The 21,475-nt window shown below is 39.3% G+C and overlaps 2 protein-coding genes and 1 long non-coding RNA gene across 3 annotated transcripts; 1 reads left to right on the forward strand and 2 right to left on the reverse strand.

The window, feature by feature from the left end:
• The first annotated feature begins 2,347 nt into the window (after positions 1–2,347).
• On the forward strand, positions 2,348–3,921 carry LOC123967493. Its single transcript, XR_006824249.1, has 3 exons — positions 2,348–2,510; positions 2,930–3,553; positions 3,842–3,921. It is a non-coding gene; the product is annotated as an uncharacterized LOC123967493 (long non-coding RNA).
• Positions 3,922–4,482: 561 nt separating this feature from the next.
• Positions 4,483–11,806, reverse strand: si:ch211-11k18.4. Its single transcript, XM_046043032.1, has 12 exons — positions 11,502–11,806; positions 10,901–11,012; positions 9,751–9,844; positions 9,426–9,480; positions 8,857–8,997; positions 7,429–7,589; positions 6,719–6,817; positions 6,392–6,537; positions 5,946–6,117; positions 5,728–5,840; positions 5,367–5,451; positions 4,483–5,276 (listed from the first exon to the last, which is right to left on the reverse strand). The coding sequence occupies exons 1-12, from the start codon at positions 11,617–11,619 to the stop codon at positions 5,217–5,219; spliced, it is 1,356 nt and encodes a 451-aa protein (XP_045898988.1). The 5' UTR covers positions 11,620–11,806; the 3' UTR covers positions 4,483–5,216.
• Positions 11,807–15,549: 3,743 nt separating this feature from the next.
• Positions 15,550–20,690, reverse strand: nudt9 (nudix (nucleoside diphosphate linked moiety X)-type motif 9). The gene is made up of 8 exons (XM_046074952.1): positions 20,471–20,690; positions 19,271–19,558; positions 18,974–19,063; positions 18,326–18,412; positions 18,088–18,199; positions 17,712–17,858; positions 17,532–17,616; positions 15,550–17,335 (listed from the first exon to the last, which is right to left on the reverse strand). The coding sequence occupies exons 1-8, from the start codon at positions 20,566–20,568 to the stop codon at positions 17,190–17,192; spliced, it is 1,053 nt and encodes a 350-aa protein (XP_045930908.1). The 5' UTR covers positions 20,569–20,690; the 3' UTR covers positions 15,550–17,189.
• Between the last annotated feature and the right edge of the window lie 785 nt (positions 20,691–21,475).

Here is a 21,475-nt window from a genome sequence, read left to right on the forward strand (position 1 = left end):
TGTGGTCAGATGAGACCAAAATAGAACTTTTTGGTCATAATTCCACTAACCGTGTTTGGAGGAAGAAGAATGATGAGTACCATCCCAAGAACACCATCCCTACTGTGAAGCATGGGGGTGGTAGCATCATGCTTTGGGGGTGTTTTTCTGCACATGGGACAGGGCGACTGCACTGTATTAAGGAGAGGATGACCGGGGCCATGTATTGCGAGATTTTGGGGAACAACCTCCTTCCCTCAGTTAGAGCATTGAAGATGGGTCGAGGCCGGGTCTTCCAACATGACAATGACCCGAAGCACACAGCCAGGATAACCAAGGAGTGGCTCTGTAAGAAGCATATCAAGGTTCTGGTGTGGCCTAGCCAGTCTCCAGACCTAAACCCAATAGTGAATCTTTGGAGGGAGCTCAAACTCCGTGTTTCTCAGCGACAGCCCAGAAACCGGACTGATCTAGAGAAGATCTGTGTGGAGGAGTGGGCCAAAATCCCTCCTGCAGTGTGTGCAAACCTGGTGGAAAAACTACAGGAAACGTTTGACCTCTGTAATTGCAAACAAAGGCTACTGTACCAAATAATAACATTGATTTTCTCAGGTGTTCAAATACTTATTTGCAGCTGTATCATACAAATAGTTATAAAATCATACATAGTGATTTCTGGATTATATATATATATATATTTTTTTTTTTTAGATTATGTCTCTCACAGTGGACATGCACCTACAATGACAATTACAGACCCCTCCATGATTTCTAAGTGGGAGAACTTGCAAAATAGCAGGGTGTTCAAATACTTATTTTCCTCACTGTATTCTAATGTGAACATGTGGTAATTATTAATTATGAAAAAACATGATTTAAAAATGTTTGTTTTAGGTTTCGATAATACACCTATAGCTAAGACTCATTCAAGTATCTGTAAAATGGCATTAATTGTGAAAATACGGGAAATTCCTGAATGTATTGTAACAGTTTGTTTACGTGAAAACCCCCAAAAGTTTCCTTAAGATAACACAAATGTTATGGCTATTCACAGCTACAGGTTTTTCATGTTATTTTACTCATGCATATTTGTTGAAAAAAGATTTTATCATTAAAATTGTATTAAACGTTTTACCTCAGATTTGTGTTAAGTGATCCCCTTTAAACTTGAAAGAAATGATGGTTTGACATTTATCATAATAATTATCAATATCAAATTATTTGAAAGTTTTTATCGTGATTTTTTTTATTAATGTTTTTATATGAAATATTTTAGCTTGCTAATGAATGTTGTCAATTACTTTCATTTGGTGATAAGTGTTGGAGAGCCAAAGGTTATTAAAGTTAGATGAAATGAAATGAAGGAGGAACATCAGCCGGAGTTAGCTCTTTTAGCATTTAGCTTTACAGCTAGCTAAGAGGCTAGCTCTAGATCCTTTTCCTGTGTCCAGCGGACTTTCTGTTCTGTTCACTCTCTCTGTCTCCTATTTTATGCAGTTCTGCAACAAGTTGACGTTAATAACACTGTCACAAGCTTGCAGTAACAAAATAATTATTCTGTTAGCTGAACAATTAATTTCAGTGAATTCAGATCAGTTCAGTTCATTCATGCAGTTTACATGTTTAATATGAATAAATACAGATCATTTAGCAAGTTGTTTGCATTGTGCAATCACAGCAGCACAGCAATGTTCTTTTTGTTGTTACAGTTCTGCATGGAAAGTGAGAAATCCAGCAATCTTTGCTGCAAAATAATTAACCATGTTTTTGTTTTCTTTTGTCCAACAGCTCTTGTCCTTACCCACCACCCTTCACTGTTACCTCTACCTACTGTATATCTTTATATAAAACCAAGGCTCTTTTGAGAGCCACTCCCTTACTCCTTTTACTACCTCTTACTCTCTCCGTCACTCACTCACTCACTCTTCCAGAGGCCCCGGTGTCTTCAAGTAAGTATTGCTTTTTAAATTTTTTAATCTTGTCCTGGTTTGTTTGAGTGAAATAAGTACATAATATCAAAATATATTTGTCTATGTTGTATGATGTTGTTCATCTCCCGCTTGCTCTACCTCTAATAGAAATGCCAGGCCAGGGGTCAACTAGTCAAAAATGCGCGGTCTGCCACACTGAACTAAATGTAGCCTGCAAAAACTGCAACACCTGCAATGCAGAGCAGCCACATAAGCTTAGGTTAAAACAAAATGTAATCGGACCACCTCTCACATACAATATGATGCATATATGTTGGTATGTGATTGCTTTTATAATTTTCATGCAGGTTATACTCCAAAGGTCCCATATACGTTTTAATAACAATATCTGTTACTTTTATGTGTGTGTGTTTGTGTCCTTGTATTTCTAGCTCAAAAAATTGCAGGCCCTGGGAGTAAGGGCTATATTACCTGTTTCAAGGCCTGAAAGAAAAAAAAATGCTTGGGTGTCTGAGGTTTTGGCACCCCGTTGCCAGCTCAGAGAGATATCCAATACATGTCTTGAATGGATAAAGGACCTGTATGATCTTGTTATTCAAGGTAAGAATGTTCTGTTTTTTATAAATAACTACAAAAGTCCTGTATTTGATGCTTTGTGTCCCTGTCACAGATAAGGCTATGTTTGCCTAGACTAATGGAGCTGTCAGATTATCATTGATACTTTTAGCTAACTTATTGAAACTAACTGGGAGAGGTTGAAAGCTAAACAGCCTGCTTTTTAACTGCTCACATTTACGTAACAATACAATAACATTGTGTGGGTGGTGATGGTGCAGTGGATAAGACAGAGGCCCGGGTTTGACTCCTTCTGTGACACCCATCAATGTGTCCCTGAGTGTTAATGCCTAGTTGCTCCACAGGTGTGCGACTTCTGACATAAATAGCAATTTTAAGTCTCTTTAAATAAAAGCTAAATGAATAAAATGTGAATCTAAAAAGTGCATCTGCTTGGTTTTCAGCATGTTTCTCTTCCGGTTTGTACCTAATAATCACTCATGCCTGGTGGACAGGTCGCAATTTAAAAGGGCAATTTAGAGACACCAATTAACCTAGCCTGCATGTCTTTGGATGGTGGGAGGAAGCCGGAGCACCCGGAGAGAACCCACGCGGACACGGGGAGACCATGCAAACGCCACACAGAAAGGCCGGGGAAACCGGGGTTTGCCCCTGTCTTGGAAACAATCTTCTGTTAAATCAATACTTGTAGTTTGGTAGAACAATCAGTCTTTTCTGAATAATTCAGTACTTCTACAATGTAGGGTGGACCCCACAAGGTGATGCAAGACAAGGGGATGAACCCCCTACTGGACCACAAATGGTCCAACCAGATCCCCAGGTGGCAGTGGCACTACTTCAACCCAACACCAGCTCCAAATGGACCACAAATGGTGACCCCAGATCACCAGGTAGCAACATCCCTGCAACATCCCCCAACACCCTGACTGGACCACTGAAGGCCCTGACTAGACCCCCAGCAGCCCTTATTGGACCACCGAAGTCCCCAATCGGATTGGCAGTAAGGCCTAAAGGACCCCACACACCTGAAGGACCACGAACAGCCTCCCCAGTTTCTCTTGAAAAAGGTAAGCAGAAAATGAAAAATAAGAGTATTGAAAATAAGTTGTAAGCCCCACAAAACCATACTCTTGATTTGTGTAATGTGAAAATGTTAAAAAAAAACAAAAAAACAAATGCAGCAGGGGTTTGGTTTTGATTACTGTTCTTCACACAGTTAAACCTGACAACTAGAGAGTAATCTGATTACTGTTCTTCACAGTTAAACCTGACAACTATAAAGTAATCCGATTACTGTTCTTCACACAATGTAACCTCATAACTAGACAGTAATCTGATTACTGTGTTTCACACAGTTAAACCTGATAACTACAGAGTACATCGCATGGAACTCTACTGGACTGGTGTTTTATTTAAGGAATAGTTAAGAGTTGTGTGTGAATATGTTTCTATATCTTGTCATGTGAATAAATGATATCTGGTTATACAGTCCTCTATCTGTAGCCATGTTTGAACACATTCATTTCATTTATACAGAGCATATCTTTGGCCACACCAGAACTGTTGCAAATTCAAAGTATTGATTCAACTTGACTCTGAAAGGGAATACAAGTGAAGAAGAAATACAGGTATACATGGTTATGCACCAGTCAATACTTTTCACATGAAAAATTTGGGGATTTTTTTCCCCCCAAACAAATCAACAAAGTATTAATTTGGACCTTCAAAACAGAGGCAGAGCATCATTTCATCTCATGGAAGTCAAATATATTTGTATCAAAGCCCCAGTCCACCAGAAGCAGACAATTGCTGAAGAAGCTGTATTTAAGATCTTCAGGTCAGTGTGCCCAAGAAATGTTAATACATCCTAAGAATCAAGGAATTTATTAGTGGAGAGAAATGATTAAAAGCTACAAAAGTGAAGATTTGTTTAATATTTGTTCCCAAAAGTTCAATAATATAGTAACTCATCTAAAAAAAGCCTCAACACCTCCTATATTGAAAATTGTTTTTATTTAAGTCATGATGTAATTAAAACATGGTCACAATGCAGGACAGGAAAATACAAAGTTGAATTGGTCACTGCATGTTTGACTGCTGGTTATTTAACAACAAGAGTTGTGTGCGTAATTGTAAATTCTACATATTAGTTAACACAGACGTACACTATGTGAACTGGATTAATACCATGCAGCCAAAGTACTGTATAAAATTCTGGTGAAAGTCTTCAAAATCACTAAATCATACAAAGTGACTCATGTAAAACAGTGCTATATGCCGTTACACAATACAAATTCTCTCGTAAAGGAAAATTATAAATAGTTAGCAAATTTATAAATATAAAGTGGTCATCAGACTGAACTCCTTTGAGTCGATCAGAGGCACAGAATACATGTATATAAATGCTCACAACAGAAAAGTGATCAGTAACAAAAGCTCATTTGCCATAAGAGTAAACCATCCTAATCTGCAGGTAGTGTGGTTTAAGACCTTCTAAAGAGGTAACGTGACCTAACAGGTAAATGGCTTTAACAGTATCCAAAGCACCAGAATTTGGATGGGTTTCTACATGTGTACCATGTGCTCATAACTGATTTACATCAGAACACTTCATAAAGATTCGGTCAGAGTGACGTGGCGGCTGGTGTGAAACCTTTGCAAAGCTTTCTTTTGGTCCTATGGCACGTCAGAGCTGGGATGCTCAATCGTCGTGTACGTCTCCATCTGTCTTTACAAGTCCATGTCGTGATCGCTGACGCTCTGGCGAAGGTATTCTTCATACAGCTTTTTCTAGAAGGAAAAATAGACAAATTAAACATACCCCAATAATTTATTGCCAGTACCATTTCAGAGCCAGTCACACACACACACACGCAGTACCTTTTTGGTCTTGACCACCTCCTGAACGTACTCCAGCTTCTCCTGCAGTTGCCTTTTCTGTTTGCCTGACAGAGTTGGTTGTGTCCTGCAGAGAATTGGAAGTGTATGTACTAAACTGTCAGGCTGGAACAAGGGAATATGATATTGAACTTATTGTTTAAAAAAAAAAATACATAAATGATTCATTAATTATCAAAATACTTGGGATTATTTTTTCCAAGTAAAAACATAAAACTGAAATAACTTGTGTTTACAAACTACAAAAAAAAAAAAATACTACTGTGAATGAAAATTGTGCGCTTACCGTAAGTAACTAACCTGCAGATTAAGAAACCTTAGACTAAAATCTTTTTCCTCCTACCTGAAGGAGAAGCGTGCGATGATGAGCAGGAGGAAGGAGAAGAGGACCAGTCCACCACAGCCATAAAGCCGCTGGTCCACAGAGAGGGAGTCAAATATTTTCACTATGGGAGCCTGTGGATTACAAAAGCAGCTAAAATGAGATTCGACTCGCTTTATATCTAGACTACGCAACAACTACAACACAACAGTGAAGGGTGCACTGGCTTGAACACTCACCAGGTAGAGTGACAGTGTCTCTGTGCCCTGGCGGCCCAGAGCCATGTCCAGCAGCTCCTGGGACAGAGTGCCCAGCACCAGTAGGGCCATCAGAGCCAGAGGAATGCTGAAGCCCAGCAGAGTCAGGAAGCAGCTCTTACAGCGCGCCCGTCGGTTCTCAACACTGGTCTGCCTGTGAGAGCAGGGGGTCAAAGTTATTCTCTGAAGGCATCGCTGACTGATGCCACTCTTCGTGTCCCACTAATGTGAAATATCTGCATGGGATTGCGCTGTGCGCTTACAGTCGGAATGAAGAGGAGTCAGTTATTTAAATGCAAAGTAACCTCACGCACACATTGCTCTACAATCAAGTTAATACGGAGTAATTAATTAACAACAAAGCCTGCCAATTTGAAAGAAATTAAGTGATAATGCAGGCTGTGGCACGAAGAGTTTGTGTGCGTTACCTGTCATTACTGAGCGTGTCAGTGATTGCCTCGATGATGAGCTCACAGTCTTTCTCCAGGGAGTTGAGAGTATTCTGTACAGTTTGGTTAATAGTTTTTTCAATAGTGCGACAGACCTCCTCAATCTGGTTGACACAGCGACTTGGCTAAGAACAGGAACACAGACAAAAAAAAAATAATTACAATGTGCACTTCAATTACATGTCAGTGAGTTTAGATTATGACCTGTAAAATAACTAATTGTACACAGAAGAATAAGTTACAGGAGCAGAGGTATCATCCTAAAACAGGTAGTGTCCTAGAAATCATTGGAAGTGCAACCCTTACCTTATTTGGATTAGGAATGTAGATGGTGGGCATGTCAAAACCACACGTGTTGAGTCCCGGTCGCTTGCAGAGCTCCTGCACAATCTGCATCATTACTCTCTGAGACAGGCAAAGAAATAAGTCAGAGGGTGAGTGTAAAGATGTCCCTTCTGTGCATCACTTGGACAGTAATTCTGTTAAAAAGGACTTTATTTTATGGAAGTGAGTGTCCTTTTGTGTTCTGTATTGTACTAACAGGCTTTTGCCGATTGGATCACTTCTCAACGATTGAAGGGATGATCAGCGATTGTTTTTTCATGCACCGAAGGCGATTTTAATTAACTATCCAAACTAAGATGACAGATAAGAACAGTCTCTAGAGTCTGCATCCCACTGCAGTGTTTCCCATTCATTGATTTATTTGTGGCGACACCACAATATCAACGCTGACCACCACATATTATTTAATATGAGTAAAATCATAATTCTTTGTGGAGCTGCGTGCAGAGCATAGATTCCTGCACTGGCAAAGACACTTGATAGCAGCTTTCCACTACCCACACACTTATGATTTCTCCTGTCCAACTTTGACAATATAAATACATGTGTTTAATATTCTTATAGATGTGGATTTCTACAAAGTTATTTATATCAGGTGAGCAAACTGTATTTTCTGATTGAAGAATGGTGACATTCACAAAACACAAGCTATTAAACAGAGCTGTGCACACCTGTCTATCCGACTCCCCCCCGGCCTCGTCAGCCTTGCTCAGGTAAAAATGCAGGCGATCCCCGTGTTTCTCATTCAGGTTCTCCACAATGTTGAGGGTGCGCTTGCAAAGAGCCTGACCCATGGGGTCAAAGAAGACCAGAATCAGGTCACAGAGATCACCTGAGGGTCAAAGTGGGAATGACCATTATTTTCCACAACAGATTAAAGGCCTGTTACAATATATCTATTTCTCATTATATTCTTAGTGTATTAAAACGCATGGTAATGGAAGTATGATGTTATAGTGAACATTTGTGAGTGGTTTGTCTGTAATTGCTTTTTATTTTGACACAGAATTTAGTATGTTACGTTTTCATCATACTGGGATGTTAATTCCACTGAAAATGTTGGTATTAGTAGTTGAAATATAAAAGATCTTGGTAATCATCATTTGGTATAAAAGTTAATCAAATTCAACCATCAGACAAGTGTGTAACTAGAGTGCAGATTAGAATGAACACCTGATAACCAGTAACATGTATTTTAGCCAATGAAGCTTTAATTTTTTTATGTAATTAAAGGTAAGTTACTCCATTGTTTCCAGATGACGCCAAGGCTGCTAGTGACGTAAATTATGGTGTCAAAAGTTGTCAAACAAGCAAGTCATGTAAATAATGGTGTCAAATGTCTGATAGTTGAAGATTAGAAAAAGTGGACCTTGCAATAAGGCCCGCATTAGGAGCGCAAAAGGTTATATAAACGAATCTAACGGGATCAGCTCTGACTCACATGTTACTGTGTACTGGATTTTCAGTGAACCGTCATTTCATGGAACTCTATTGGACTGAAGTGTTTTACTGAATAGAAATTTAACCTGCAGATATGATTACAAAACTTGAGCTGTCTACAGGTTGCTTTGGGGTAATGAAAGTCAGATCGCAAGAGAAGTGGTGAGACCAGCAGCAACCTGGAAAATGCTCACTAATGGCACAAAAACAAAATGTGACTGTGAAAGCTGAAATGGCAAACATGAAAGCAAAGTCTGGTCAAGATGACAGATACTGAAACAAACTGTCTGACTCCAATCCACCGCAGCCATGCACAGATTTAGCAGGTATAGAAAATGGATATATTAACTTTGTTTTCAGTTTTGTGTTTAAGTTTCCAAGCTATTAATCATGTCTATTTTAGCTCTTGTTTAGAATAGTTTAGCTTCAGCACCAAATGGAGGAATAAAAAGGTAAAAATAAACAGCACACAGCACTATGAATTTTAGTCTGGGCCGGCATTTCACATTAACTCGAGACATCAGATTAAACAAATCTACTATTTTTTAAAAGTACCATTTAAAATTACTCAGTGTCACAACATCAGTTATCACAAAGCCTTAGGGGACCGTTGATAACTACAACACACCAAGAGACAAGGTCAGTTAGTGGCAACCCACCGAGCCAGAGGATAACCTGATCCACATCAAAGGGATACTTCATATCACCATCCACCAACCCTGGCGAATCCACAAAAGTCACCAGGCTGAACCGTTTCTGTCGCGACGTGCAGATCTCTGTGCTTAAGTACTCTGAAACACCTAGAAAGCAATTAAAGATCAGAGAAGTCAAAAATAGGTAAGACAGTTTAACTATTAATGTTTGTTACCCAATCACTTAACATTAAAATAAGACATTATGCTGAAGCCACATGGCCGTTGATTAACAATAATTTCCTCTATTTGTCTTTAACAAAACTGCAGCCCAATAACCTAAATGCTAGTTTCAGTAACACATCATAAACAATCTTGTTTATCTCCTAGAAGACTTGTGACTGTCGGGCTCATGGCTGCCACACTGATCGATCTGCATTGTGGACTAATAACAGAACAGCAAATCTCTCCATCAATATGTGGGGAATATGGGAATGAATCAGTGTGGCAGCCGCTTAAGGGGATACAAAGTGTGTCATTGTGCTGAGTCTTTGGAAAAGAACAGGGAAGGATTGTGATTTGAACTGAAATATCACCTTTGAACTCTTGCAGAGGCTTGAAGTGTGGATATAGGTGAAGGGTGGCGTTTCCCTAAAGAAATACAAAGTCAAAGAAAGTTTGTAAACCAGGTACCAGGATCTCCAGAAGTACTGAAATCACGAGAGGGGAACTAACTTCAGTTAATGTAATAAGTAATGACTTCAAACAGAAAGTCTGCAATTAACATTGTGACTTATATGGAAATAGTCAATGTTAAACAATTAGAAATGCACATTTTTCTATTTCTCCAGGGAGCAAACATACACTTTTTTTTTTTTTACAATAAATTGCACCTTATTGTTTTTGTACTGTTGCACTCACTGTGAGAGATTCTCTCTTGCGCCCACTTGTAACAAAGCTGAAGCCTTGAGTCTCAATAGCCACTCCAGTGCGCTGGATATGCTCTTCGACATACCTGACAAAAAGAAAACATAGCAAAAAGGAATTTGGAACAAATAATTTAGTGACACACCGGTGAAAGAGAAATACGTTTTCAGGACACTTTAGACAGCTGTCCAAAATAAGTCAATTAAACCAATCCTATTCAGCAAAATCTATAGACAGACTATGTGTAACTATCTGAGGGACAATGTTTCATTGAGATGCTTATTTTACACGTTTGTTATAAAATTTGTGACTATGAGTTCATACAGACTTAATAAAATAAATAAGGGTAACATTAATAAAAAAAATTGTCTAAAATGGGCCATTTTAAAATAATGTATAGTTAAAAATGTAGTGCTCTTTATGTAAGGTTTTATTTCAACGTAAAAAAAAAAAAAAAAATAGTGAAATGGGTCACATGATCAGACTTTAGTTGGGGGTATAACCAAACCACAAATAACCTTGTTCTTGCACTTGATCCAAGAGGCGCACGCGGTAATTGCCTTTCATTTGTTTTACATTTGTGTATGATGTCTGTTAATGTGCCTTTTTGTAGTAATTTTATTTGATGTCATCACATTTTGGCCTGTTTTTTTTAAATGAACAGCAGAGCTTGAGAGACTTTAAAATGACAGAGATATATATTTCTTATTTGTTTGTAGTTTTCAGATGTCTGTTGAAGAAAGAGTGACAAAATAAGTCTTCTGAAAGACATCTGTATGATTGACCATTATTTCATGGGGCCAGTGTAGTTATACTATGTACAGGCTAACAAAAAGACCACAGATCTTTTCTGCACTCATGTATTATGGATTGCATATCAGTTAAATGTTCCTATAAACTGCACACAAAACTGTGCCAAGGAGGGATGTAATCTATGCTACAGACACAAATTAAGATGGACAGGCTTAGACGAGATTAGATAGACCTTTTTTCTTTTCAACATGCTGTTTTCTGTTGTGTGTTTGAATTTCTTCAAGCTGCATTATAAAGGCATCATTTGGTTTGCTAATCGTTGAGTAGTTTGGTCTTGGGTGAGCACTCTCTGTAACATCTCCTGGGTCATATTTTGGTGAAATTTATTTACCAGTTGATGAATGAGCTCTTCCCAGCAGAGTGGTTGCCCATCAACAACACAGTGATCTTTTTCCTGGGCGGCAGCAGCTTCACACCAACAGACTCGGCTACAGAGATCAACCCTGAACAACACAAAGAACATCTTGGTGCACAAATAAAGGATTCATCTATCTGGTCAAACTGGAATCATCATGGCGCTGAGGTTGCACCTGTGGACTCAAGTCACAGTATAACTTAGTGAGCTGGAGAAGGGCCACAAACATTTCAGTATAAGTATTTATTTTAAAAACAGGGTCCCAGAATCCCTGTCTGTCTCTTGTAAGCTAACAACAAAACTCGATTTATTAAGAACTACATTACTAAAAACACTGACTGTGCACATTAGCGGACTCATTAATTAATCATTAGCAAAAGCGTGCCACAGCTGTGCGTGATTAGCATTAATGCTGGCTAACGCAACGTCAGCCAAATCACTTGTAAGCTAGCTAACGGTTAGCATCTCAGGGACACAGTTACCTTAAATTAGCTAACTAAGCTAACCCCCGTCCAGTAAACCTCTCTGAAGCCTAACTTCATTATAAAATAGGTGAATGTTTACGCGATTTCCTCACCACTGTTGGGATCCGTGTACAGTTGATGACAATCCCGCAAGATGCGCTCATCGCAGGACACACCGCCAGTTATGGAGTCTGCGTTTGCGGCACTTCGGCTCTTGATTTTGCCAGACATTGTTGTAAAGTGGTGATATCAAACTGAAGAGACTTGTTCAAGCAAGTACACGACCCTGTGATCTAGCTATGAACAAAAGCCGGTTGCCTTGTTTGAATTGCCCCGGTCCGTTGAAACACGGGGTAGAGGTAGAAACGTAACCTCGGCCACGTCGTCACTCGTCAGATAGAGCTGGGTTTGTCGCAGAGGCTTCTGGGTAACGTAGTTCTTCAGTCCCGTTCTTCTTCTTCTTGTTTTTTTACGGCAGCTGGCATCCATTGAGTTGCATTACTGCCACCTTCAGGCTTTATTTACCCTTTGCTTCCATTCATACTACATCTGCCTATCTAATCCAGTCGCCCTCAGAAAACCAAATATCCATTTCCTACCCTCCACACTTTCTCCATACTCCAATAAACTTTTTACTGTATTATCTATCTGTCCTATTTTTTTTAACTGTGTTATCATTTCTTGTCTTTCCTGAGTAAATATCCTGCATGTTATAATAACATGTTCTACTGTTTCAACCTCCTGACATTGTTCACACATTCCTGTAGGATGTTTTCCTGTAATTAAAAGTGTGCTGTTAATATTGCTATGCCCAATTCTCAGCCTACTTATTATCACCTGCTCTTTCCTCTTTGCTCCCCTACTTCTTGATATACCTACTTTGCTTTGGATTTCGTGTAAATGTCTCCCTTTTATTGCATTATCCCAGCTCTGTTGCCATTGTTGATTTACACTTCTCCACACTATGCCTTTCCCCTCTGATTTTGATAATTTAATGTTGACTTCAACATCTCCTTTTTTAACTGCTTCTTTTGCCACCTTATCTGCTTTCTCATTTCCCTGAATTCCCGAGTGTGCAGGGACCCACAGAAATATGACATTTTTTCCCTGCCTAGCTATTCTTGAATTCATAAGACTTCATAAAGCAAGTCCAGGTGACTTCTAGTTGTGCATGTCTTCATGCTTATAAGAGCTGACAGAGTCACTACATTAATATTTCCTTATCACTAATTTGTCCTGTCCATTCCAACGCCATCAATATGGCAAACAGTTCAACTGCAAACACACTCAGACAATCAGATGTTCTTTTGCTATGTTCTAACTGATACCTAGGAACAACAACTGCAGACCCTGTTGTATCTGTTTGCATGTCCTTTGACCCATCTGTGAAAATCTGAATACTTTCCTTATACTTACATTCCCTAAAGCTATAATATACACTAGTTAAATCAGCATTCTTCGTACTACTTTCTGCCTTGTTCTGCCTTTACTTTTAGGAATTGATTCTATTGCTGCCAATATTATACCTTGCTGTCCAGTGTTTCTATGTTCATCCCTTCATGAATCTGACTTAAATATCTATCACTTACATCAAGAAATTCCTCCCAATTAGCCTTCTCAAATATCCATTTCCCCCCTGTGTTCTCTATGACCAGTGGTGTTTCCATATTTATCTTGCACCTAACTGGATAATGATCACTCCCTATAGTTCCTTCATGGTACACTGCCCAATCACATACTGTTGCCATGGAATTTGATACCAAAGTGAGATCTAACACAGATTATTTTCCTGTATGTACATCTATCCTAGTGTTACTGCCATTATTTAAGCATACTAAATTCTTTTCATCAAGTAACTCTTCTATCACCTGACCATTTGTGTCTGTTCTATCACTACCCCATAATGTGTTATGTCCATTAAAATCTCCACACCAAACAATATTACTACTATTCTGCCCTTCTATCTCTTCCAGCTTCATTAATTCTAGTTTTTTGCACAGGTTATAATAATTCACAATCGTTACTTCTTTCCTTGCCCACATTTTCACTACCACGCACTCTTGTTCTCTTCTTATCCCTAAAATCCTGTAAGGAATGCCCTGCTTTATAAAGGTGACACAACCCCCGCCTGCCCCCTCCATCCTATCTCGCCTCACAGTTACATACCCATGTAGAACAAACTCCAAGTTTGGTTTGAACCAGGATTCTTGGATACATACAATGTCTGGTTTCCCCCCCCTACTAACTATAAACTGTTTGAAGTCTTGCCCATAAGCTATCAAGCTTCCACTGAAGAATTAAAATTATTAGTATTAGGACTATCAACCCACACATGCTGTCTCTTGACTTGACTGTATACTAAGTTCATCTCTTACTTCTTCCCACCTTAATCCTATCATATCCAAATGGTGCACTGCAGCTTTTACTATGACCTGGATCCGTTCAGTTTTAGATTTGATCTCATATGTTGCATTTATCACTCCTGCAATGAATGTCACCAACTTCTTCTTCTCTACCCATGCCTTCTTCTCGTCTTGCTGTTTTCTCCCCACCACTTGCTCTTTGCTACATCCTCCCTCCTTATGCTTCTTAATCTCTCCTGCCATCTTAACTGCCTCAGCATATGATACTTTTTCCTTTCCTCAAATTACTCGAACCTCCAACTCTTGCTTCAATACCTCACATTCCCAATATGCAACGCTGTGATTACCTCCACAGTTACTACATTTGGGACTCACTCCCTCTCCACACTTTCCATATTCATGATCCCCCCCCCACATCTAGCACATTTCCTCTTTCCTTTGCATACTTTGGCTACATGTCCAAACTCCTGGCAGTTGAAACATCTCATAGGTTTTGGTATGTATTCCCTTACATTATATCTCACAAAGCCGCAGTAAACCTCCTTTGGAATCACCTTTTCTCCAAACTCTACCAACACAGTTTCAGTCTCAATTTTCTCTATTCCTCTTGTCATTCTTTTCACACTCTTAACTGATCCCTCCCTCACTTTCAGGTTCTCCATTAGCTCCCTCATACTGACATTTAGAGAAACTCCAGACATCACCCCTTTGCTACCATTGATTCTTTGTTCTCCAACTCTTACAACCTTAGACACTTTGATTTTTCCAATGATAGTCATCTTCTTTGCTTTCACCACCTGTTCTTCACTACTACACCCAAGTTTGTAAGTTTCCATCTCCTAATACCTTTGCATGATTTACTTCCCCCACTTGCCCTTGAATGATTTTTGTTAGCTTCAAGGGATTGATTTTCTTTACTCCCCAGATTTGAGGGAGACTCAAATCTTATCACTACATTAAGCACTCCTGCCTTTGGATTCTTCCTCTCACTTTCTCCTTTGCTTAGACTAGTTGTATTTTTCTTTCTCTTAAACCTACCTGCGTTCCTGTTCTCTCTCCTTCTTACCACCTCTTTCCACCCTTTTCCTCCCCCCTCATCTACGTAATTTCCCTCTTCCTCACTAAACTCCATACTGTTACTATCATCTGTCTCCCTCCGAGTTTGTAAGGAACCCCGCAGGACTACTGTTCGGTACCTATACAGGCCGTCGGTCTATAGTCCTGCACAATGTTCCCCACAAAACCCAATTCTACTGTTAGCAAATCGAAATATTCGCTACTTCAACTCGTATACTCAATTTCAAACTCAGCGCCAAACAAACAAATCCTCCCACGCTTGTTCTTTCTTCTTTGGTTTGATCGTCGGTTGCCAAACAGCTCGCACCACACAGAGCAGCCCCGCACTTCATCCAACAAGAGACACTTAAAAGGGGGGAACTATAATAAATAATAAATAAATACATCTTAAAACTGACTTGATTGTTTGTAACAATCACCATCACAAAATTGGAGATGGGATGAGAGAGAATGTTCATTAGTTTGGAAAAAGGCAAACAAGTTAGATACAGTGTGTACTGATACACTGTTCAAATGTGACACCTATGTACTTTTCTAAAGGAGACCATACAAATTAAAAATGATGGGAAGATCATTGGTTTTGTAGCACTTAATGGTGCATAAGTTCTCAATATTTACATAATATTTATAATTATCACTATGAGGAAAAATGCACAAATCAAGCACTTGTAATCATTTACAATTTCAAGTGACTCAATTAATAATAAAAAATAAAATAAAATTTGAAGATAGTCAGTGCAAGTTTATTAAGTTGACACCTCTGGGTTCATTTTCATGGTATAGCATGTACACACAATCCAATCCATCCAGCAAAACACTGGCCATAACAATGAAACTAATTACAGTTTAAATCATTTGATCACTTCTGTTGTGCAGCATCTCAGTGATAAAGCTCTCTCTCATCCCATTGTTTATTTAGTTTTGTCTTTCAATAACAAGCCAAAACCACATTAGGCAGAAAAATAATAAAATCAATCAGAACTTTGAAAGCAAAGGTTAGAAGGTTTTGAGACTGGCAGGTTGCCAATTTGAATAATACCACTGGGGGAATCTGGATGGGAAATACTCTCCCTTCCTGCAACAAATGCTCCAGTGGAGCTGGTAAGTGGCCTTGGAGAACTGGGAGACTACCATGAATGTGCATCTTAGGTGTGAAGATCTTTAGGATTATGCCATATAATGTACAACTGTATTATAGTGAGGTTTGAACAGCAGAGTCTCCCCACACACAGCTGCTGGTGTCATACTCAAATACAACTGAAAATCATGTCATGCAGGTTGTGGCCTGAGCAGTGATGAGAGCAAATAAATAGGACTACCAGTATTTGTGGCACCTCCTCCTTCACACATCACATCTTATGAAATCTGTTAATTCAGCCAGAACATGCAAAGTAAGATACAAACGATTTTGCAGCTCTCTCTTTTTTTAAACTAAATTCAGCTTGGTTGACTGTTGATGACAGAAGTGTCCGTGTGTTAGTGTTTGTATCAAGAATCCTAACAGATACAGGCAGATAATGAGTAATTCTCCATCCCTGCTGTATCGCAAAGTATGCTTGGCAGTGAGATGACGCGTAACGATGTGAACGTTTTTGGAAGGGCAGGCTGTTGAGTGTGAAATGGCCTTTGCCTCCACCGTCCGTTACCATTTGAAAACATGCTTGTCCTCTAGCTCAGCTGCTCAGATTCAGTGTACTGCTGGGCAGTGTGGGGAGCTCCAGCACTTCTTCATATTCTATTCACATGTAAAGATCAAAGTGAGTCTGCACTTTTTCATTTTGATTGCCCCCCCCCCCCTCCATTATCACACTTAAGTTAATGTAGTATGTGTTGTGTTCAGCAGCTCATTGTGTTTGTTCTTCCGTGATCGCCCTGGCTTAATGTGATCCTTGTTAACGTTAAATAAATTAGCATAATTTGTGCCAACACAAATAATGTGGTTTACCACCCAGCAGCATCTTGCATTTTACAGTCTCATGTTAGGTTTCTGCCAAGCAGTTAGCTTTTTTTCCCCTTTTCTGTGACAAAAGAACAGCAGCTCTAGCATTGTTGGAAAACTTTGATTCCGCACCTTTTAACATCAGATGAGCCACTTTTTCAACCTTTCATTCATTAAACTTCTACTAAATTACTCTAAAAACAGCACAGTAACAATGTTGTTGTACATTGAATGGTGGACATACATATGAGTGTCAAACTAGTGAGATGCATATTAGGCTTTCACAATTATACATTCACAAGTACGATTATTATGTTTAAATTAGTGAGGGAAGATTCATAAAATGTTAGGTGTCATGTGTCCTAAATGCACAAGCATTCACAGCACACAGATTATGTCAATCTATTTAAGTCTGTCCTTGGTCACCAGTGAGCTTTCCTCTCTTTGGCAACCAGCTCTAGGAAATGGGAGTGACTCGCATAAAGCGGGAAGGACGAGTCAACATCAACCCACTGGACTTGGCCTGCGTCATCGCCAGCTTGCAGCGGCAGCTCGCTCACACTGTTGCCTGCAATAACAGTACAGATATGTCAATGCCCTACAAACACGCTATTAATTGTCTGCAGAGAGACACGTCTTTTAAAATGGTTTGCAAATTGCTGGAGCAGTTGTCGCATGAACAAAATTCTGGATCTGTAAAGCAGAATTTTGAGTAGTGACAGTGCAAAAGGAAAAAAAAATTTACTATTATTTATTATTGATACCTGAGTCATCATGGAAGTTAACAGCGACTGTCTCCATCCAAGCATTGTCAGTGTTTCTAGGATCATCCACGTAGCCTTTATAAACCTGAAGGAGAAAAAAACATATTGCAGCTTTCCTCAGAGAAACAGTTGTTGACTTAAACATGACACTAGACAAGCGAGCGGGTGTCGTTTTTTGACCTCAAACCCTGCCGATTTAAAGAGTTTGGTGATGCGCTTGTGGATTTCTGCTCTCTCTGATGGCGGGACAGCCAGCGAGTTCAAGGCTTCTTCCGAGAACTCCCGTTGCAGCGTGAGAGAGACCTGCTCCCCTGGATCTACCATCCCCTACAAAAGAAGCACATACACACAATTAATCAATCAAGTCACAGGAACATCTTACTTGACTGCAAATTTACTTTTTGTTGTCCCTGAGCATTCTTGAATAGCTGTGGTAAGGACTATGAAAAGCAGGGTAGAATAACACAATGTGAGAACAGAAATTGGCAGAGAAATAGAGTGGGAAACAACAGAGCTCATCAATAAAGCTTGAAAACGAAATGTAAATGCCACCAACCCCAGGAATGGCCCACTCCCCACAGTCTTTCCTCTTTATGGACACAAATTGCAGGATAGGCTGTTTGGACTCCGAGTGTTGTACCTTTTCTCCTTCACCATCTACTTTCCATCTACAGGACAGTGACATACATTAGGTCTCTCCCTTTTAAATCATTCTAATGTAATTAAACTGAGCAATGAACTATGGTTTGTAAATATCTGGATTACACTGGCATGTAAAGTGAACTAATAGTTACCTGGTAACAATGGGATCTGCTGCATGATTGGGTCCCCATCGTCCCAGCAAACCTCTTCCAGACAACCCTGTGCGCCCATGTGGATTTCTAAAAGTGAATGTGCAAATTATTTATTTAAGATATGTTTGCTGAAATTAATTAATGAGCATAAGAAATACTGTTACAAAGAGTATTTTAGACTTTCCAATTAAAGACTTTACTTTTTAGTGCTCACAGCCGTGTTATGGTCAACCTGACATGTTTGTGTTTTAGTACTGAAGTTTCACAAAGCAATTTTTTTGACAATGACATGTAATGTAATGACTCCCTGTAATGTTAAGGGGTTGCTAATACTAGCGATCCCACTGAGAATTAACATCACAGACAGCAGCTCTGTGCAGCTGCAGCTATTTGTGAAAGTAACATTAGTAAAGTGTCTGCTAACATATTAGCCATCAGAAATAGATAAGCTGATTTAGTAAACAACTTTTGTGACTTTCTTTTGGAGACGACTTTCTACTCCTCAAGGCTTGGAAATCACTAAATGCAAATGTGAACTACCATGTTTTTGAGCAAAACAAATCCAACTGACAGTGTTACGAACTAATGTTATCTAAACGTCAGGGAAACCCTTTAAAGTACCATTTCTCTAGGAACTCGATAACTTACAGTGGCCTTCCGTTTTCGATTTTGTAGCTGCCCTCAAAGCTTGTCCTGTCCACGGCACCATCCACAGTGTTGAACTGTGGAGAGAAAGCACTGCGAAACAAGCAGAAGTCATCTAATCTGGCATGAATAAACTCTAGCTGATCTTTGAAAACAAACAGCTTGTATAACAGTCAGAATGTCTCACAAAAGGCAAGGAAATAGCAAATATTTTGGACTATATAAATATATAATTCACATACAGTACATTCTGAAGTGTATTAAAATATATTTGATGCATTTTAATTTGGTGTTGCTCACTCTATATCAGGATCGGCCCATACTGGCTTCTTTACTACTAAAGGGTCAGTGTAGCTGACTGGATTATACAGTGGCCAGTCCTGACTCCAGTCCACCTTGTCATCAGGCACCGGGAAGCGCTGGATTTTGGACCCTGGATACTCGGGGCATCTGGACTTGACATGAGGTGCTGCTGAGGATGGCATTGTCCCGACACTGGTCATGAAGAGGTTACACCAACCGGTACTAATGGGTCTAATGGTTTGACTAGTTCTGATAGGATGTGTAGATAAGCAGGAGATGGCAGACCTGCAGGGGAGGAAATATGAGATGTGAAAATGCCTTCCCTGCAGCAGCGTGGTCACGTCACCACCACACATGCACTCCTCACCCTCCAGGACCTTCAGCAAATTATGGAGAAGCCTTCCCCCTCAAGGGATGAGAGTATCCTCTGTCATAAACTGACAACACATTGGAGGAAACACTCAGGAGGAAACCACACACTTAAAGCTGGGGAAGGCAATTTAGTTCAGATGCATTTAAACATGTGTTTTGTTGAAACTCTCTTCTCTCCCAACTGCAATCAATAACGCTCTAACACAAAAATGAAAAAAAATCCAGTCTGTGTTGCAGGACTGGTCTGCCTTCCTTGCCTTTATCCACTTACCTCCATTGTGCATAAAAATGTGTTTTGGTGGAGTGGTTTTGGAGGGAGGCCCGAAAGGAGGGATTTTTTTTAACAGATACTTTCTAAATCTATCGGTCTGTTGCATGTTCTCCAACATTGCCTAACCCAGGTTTAACTGCTTGTCCTTAGAGCAGTGGACTCCTACTTCTACTACTACACTGCAATACACATCTGTTGTCTAAATTAATTATGGTTTATTTTACCTACCTCTGGACGATTACATGTTGAATTTTGTTTAACATTCTATTTCACAATAATACATTAAACTGAAATAAAGCTTAACTATAATTCTGCACGTAAACCACGTCAGTATCAATGAAAACAGTTGGCTAAGTTAATCGTTATGTCTACTGTAATGTTGACTCCAATCTTGTCGCCTGGCTCTGCTAACAATGTCTCTGATTAGGAACAGAAATAGCTGCCGCAGCACATAGCTATGTCTAATTTTGATTAGAGCCTAAATTGTCTTTAAATGTGTAAAATAATCATTACTCTTCTAGTTAACTCCTGATAACTAACGCTGCTGTCCATACCTTAATCCGGGCGAGCAGACGGTGTACGGGAGTCCGAGGAAAGTGAGCGCTAGACGAATCCTGCCGATCCAGTGTCGTCGCAGAAGAAACTGTACCATTCCTAATCAATAGTTCAACAACATGCAGAGCAGAGTAACCAGGAAGTGCACCGCCCGGCGCGGGACGTCTGCAAAGGGGCGTGGCTGCAGCAGTCGCAATCGTTTCCATGGTGAAGATTCAAGTACTGTCTCTCTTAAATAAATAAATAAATAAAAGTAAAAGAAATAGATGGAAAGATCGATTTTATATCTATACCTTATTACAAACTTCAAAACCCAACATTATTTAGTTATTTTCAAATTCAAAGTCAAAAACAAAGTGCTTTGTTTATTTGATCTGACAATGTAAATCACTGTTATTACACAAACTTATTAGAATTGGTAAAACTATCAAAAGATAAACAAATGCCAATCTCATCAACATCGATACAAATAAAATAAAATACGAAATACAGGTATTAGAAAATATAAATAATGTGCAATTTGGAGATATAAAATACATTCTATACAAATTGATATCATCACATTTTAAGGATTTGGTATGGGTCTTACCCTTTTTATATACAATCTATGGTCTTACCTTTAACTCCCTACACTGAAATGATATTTCAATATTTTTTTTTCCTAGGGTGGCGAAGGCATGGCCCGTTCTACCCTGCCTCTGATAGGCTAGTACTCGTTACCTTCGTTGGTTGGATTGGTTAGGTTTAGTCAGGAGAAGCATGATTGGTTCGAATTAGGGTAAGAACATAAGGGTAAGCCAATCAAAGATAGAGTACGGCGGTCATGCCTTCGCCATCCGGGAAAAAAGGGTTTCTCTTTACTAAAACATCATAGATTAATATGAATATGTCTAAAATGTAAGACTTCACCAATATATGATCATTTGCCGTCGACTATAATATTTGTATCCTGTTTTATTAAATGTAATCTTGATAAAGTCCTTACACAACAGAAAGGCCTCACC

Source organism: Micropterus dolomieu, linkage group LG02 (assembly GCF_021292245.1).
Source record: "Micropterus dolomieu isolate WLL.071019.BEF.003 ecotype Adirondacks linkage group LG02, ASM2129224v1, whole genome shotgun sequence".
In the NCBI taxonomy this organism is placed as follows: Eukaryota; Metazoa; Chordata; class Actinopteri; order Centrarchiformes; family Centrarchidae; genus Micropterus; species Micropterus dolomieu.